This window comes from Quercus lobata, chromosome 4 (genome assembly GCF_001633185.2).
Source record: "Quercus lobata isolate SW786 chromosome 4, ValleyOak3.0 Primary Assembly, whole genome shotgun sequence".
NCBI classification, from domain to species: Eukaryota; Viridiplantae; Streptophyta; class Magnoliopsida; order Fagales; family Fagaceae; genus Quercus; species Quercus lobata.
Window position 1 is genome coordinate 55691308 of NC_044907.1, and position 3431 is coordinate 55694738.

Sequence of the window (3431 nt, forward strand, 5' to 3'; positions counted from 1 at the left end):
AAGAAAAAAAGAAAAAGAAAAAAAAAAAAAGTATATGAAACCTTTTTTTTACACTCAAGAAATTATATTTTTTTCACCTTAAACTATACTTCATTTTACACTTATATTTTGAACTACAAAAATACATGATTAACTCCATAAACTAAAACTCATGTAATACTTTAGATCTTCCCATCACTTTTTCAGTTGAGTTTAACAGAATATAGCATTAAAAAAACCAATGTTTATTTTAGAAAGGGGTGAATTGATCTTTTAATACTAAATTTTGTTAGACTTAAATTCAAAATAAATGGCAAAAAGTTAAGTGTTGCAAAGTTATAATTATAAGGGATTACTCTCACATCTATTTTGAATGCGCTGCGTCATCCAGATGAAATTTAGAATGAAGAAGTATATTTTTTCCTTTTCACATAAAAATGAGTTTTATGTTTGTAAAAGTCCTCTTTTTTATTTATTTATTATTTTTTTTGTGAATGAGTTTTGCGTTAGAGTGAACGTATATACAATTTCGCGTTACATACATTTTTATACATTTTTTCATCCACACGTATTTCAAAAAATTACAAAAACTCCATCTCAAACTACTCTATCAAATACCCTCTCCAATTGGGGGGGTTAAAAGTCATAGTCATAATCCTTGCTCAAATCCTGTCAATTAAAGAAAAAAAAAAAAAAAAAAAATCAGATCGTAGATCTTTAAACGCGGAAAAAACGTCACGCGTAAGATCGTAATATGAGTATGAGGTGTCACCGCCCCCTGATTTGAGTAATATATACGTGTGAAAAACCTAAAAGTTGTCACCATCCTACTCCTACTATATAAAAAGCCTCAAGATAGATCACACAGACAGACTGGGCTGGGTCTGACTATTTCTCTAAAGCTTTCGATCTCTTCAACCAAAATGTCGCAGTTGTTGGACAAAGCTAAGAACTTCGTGGCAGAGAAGGTGGCCAACATAAAGAAGCCAGAGGCTAGTATCGATGATGTTGATTTCAAGCGTGTGAGCCGTGATTCTGTGGAGTATCTCGCTAAGGTCTCTGTGATCAACCCTTATGGACATCCCATACCCATTTGCGAGATCTCTTACACTCTCAAGAGTGCTGGCAGGTAGCGCTTTTTTATTTATTTATTTTTTTATCTCGTTGCTATATCATGATCTTTGCTTTGTTTTTGAATTTTTTTTCTCATTTTATGTGATCGATGATGTTATTGAAGAGTCATGAATATTTAGTTTTGATCTAAAACGATCGAGTGCATGCATGCCGTTTTGAATTGATGGATTTTTTTTTTTTCGTTTGATTTCTTTCTGTTTATTCGATCTGTAAATTTCATGGGATGTACATATATATCAGATCCCATATATGTGGGAAAAGAGGATTCCAGTTCATGTGATAACTCTCTCTTTATTTAATAATAATAATAATAATCATGGGATAGTACCGAATTCAATGACATTTATTCATTGTGGCTCATACTTTACGTTTGCAGACTAAATTTCCAAATTAAATTAGGTTGAATTAATTTTACCATTCTTTATATGTTTTTCACTTGCACCATGGAACATGGACATTACTCCAACTTTGTTCATTTTAATCTAGTTACAATTCTTCAGTACGTGGTACCTTATGGCAGTTTCAAAGAGCGTGATCTCTTTTTGCTTGTGGCTTCTTAAAGCATTTTTAAAGAGGAAAAAAAGGAAAAAAGAAAAAGAAAAATCAATTTAAGCATATGCTTGGTGGTGTTCTTCGAAGGGAATTTAGAGCTTCCACAATACCACATCTTTTTTGCTAAAAATTCCTTTGAAGAATCTACCGCGGGCATATGCTCAAAAGATGAAGTTCTGACTGGACGATATTTGATCGATACTTTTTATATTTGGTATACAACTATACATAATTTATCAAAGTTATTATGGTTTCCAAGGGTTAAAAGCTACAATGATCAATTCTTCGAGTTTCCTTGGCCTCTTCGGTTATTTGATTAAGGAGGCAAAAACTCTCATAGGTTCCTTTCATGTTCATAGTTGTTCATAAAAGGAAAATGTGTTTCTCATTACTTTACTAGATATGCTAGTCATGTTACTGTGAATAGATATGGATCCATAATATTTCATCATCTTAATACTTAACACTATAATAACATCAGCTGATTTGGCTGCTCCGGATTAAAAAAAATAAAAAAAGAAGAAGCTACTTACACCATTAATTTGTGATCAACTAAGAATTTAAACAATTTTAAAACTTGTTCAAAGCTATTTAGTGAGTGTTTGGATAACGTTCATGTTTGGATGTTTTGCGTTTCAGTCCCTTTTTTTTTTTTTTTTTTTTTTTGGTACATTTTTTGGGACATAAATAGTGCATTTATATGAACAGTGTTTTTTAGTATGAACAGTAACCATAAATTATTTTTTATTTTTCATTTTTTTTTTCAGTTTTCAATTTTTAGCAAAATAAGCAGTTTCCAAATGCACTTTTAGACTATTTGTGATAAACACTTCTTTTCCTCTCTCAAACAAATTGAATTTGAAATGATTGAAGTTTTTCTATTTGGAATTGTCTTAGGTCTAATTCCTATTACTTTGGCTTGATTATTTGTAATTGCATATTTACAATACAGATGCGGTGATCAAATTTAAAACCCCTTTTCTTTTTTATCTCGTTGTAAATTATAATAACTTAATTTTTTGTTTTAAATGTAAATGTTATGGATTGATAAAATCAAAATAAAATTTGCGATAATTTATGGTAATTGTATGTATGTGTGGGCCAGGGTGATTGCATCAGGGACAATTCCAGACCCAGGGTCCCTGAAGGCGAGTGACACAACATTGCTAGAGGTTCCAGTGAAGGTGGCACACAGTATATTGGTGAGCTTGGCAAAGGATGTTTGTGCAGATTGGGACATAGACTATGAGTTGGATTTGGGTCTCACTATTGACCTTCCCATCATTGGAAACTTTACCATTCCCCTTTCTACCAAGGGAGAGGTCAAGCTACCTACCCTCTCTGACATGTTTTAACTTTAAGTTTCAATGGTTGTGCTTGTGGAATATCATACTCACTCTTAATACTATTTTTGTTTTAGCATCTTTTTGTTGGCTGATGAATAACAACTACTTCTTGTATCCTATTCCTATCTTCAATTTTTGTTGCCTAAATACATATGGGAATTTTCCTTTCAGCGTGCTGTATGCCAATAATTGTTCCAAGTTTTATCTATACAATGGTGTAATCTCTCCAATTATTACGCCCAATAACACAGGCAATAATTGCTCAACTGATAATTGTAAATTCATATCTCCCCCCCCCCCCCCCCCCAAAAAAAAAAAAAATACTGAGTTAATTAATTCTTGATTATCAAAATACTTTTAGATTACAACGTTTCTCAAGATCCAAATTATTTCAATTTTTTGTCAAATTCTATATGTGGA

The 3431-nt window shown here is 31.8% G+C and overlaps 1 protein-coding gene across 1 annotated transcript; it reads left to right on the top strand.

Annotated features, from left to right (window-relative positions):
• Nucleotides 1–808: 808 nt before the first annotated feature.
• Nucleotides 809–3181, top strand: LOC115987041 (desiccation protectant protein Lea14 homolog). Its single transcript, XM_031110483.1, has 2 exons — nucleotides 809–1108; nucleotides 2771–3181. Exons 1-2 carry the CDS (start codon nucleotides 903–905, stop codon nucleotides 3018–3020), a joined length of 456 nt encoding a protein of 151 aa, XP_030966343.1. The 5' UTR covers nucleotides 809–902; the 3' UTR covers nucleotides 3021–3181.
• Nucleotides 3182–3431: the final 250 nt, after the last annotated feature.

Coding starts and splice junctions, on each gene's coding strand:
- LOC115987041 (XM_031110483.1), top strand. CDS start 903: ATGTCGCAGTTGTTGGACAAAGCTAAGAACTTCGTGGCAGAGAAGGTG. Junction 1,109..2,770: donor ACTCTCAAGAGTGCTGGCAG/GTAGCGCTTTTT, acceptor TGTGTGGGCCAG/GGTGATTGCATCAGGGACAA.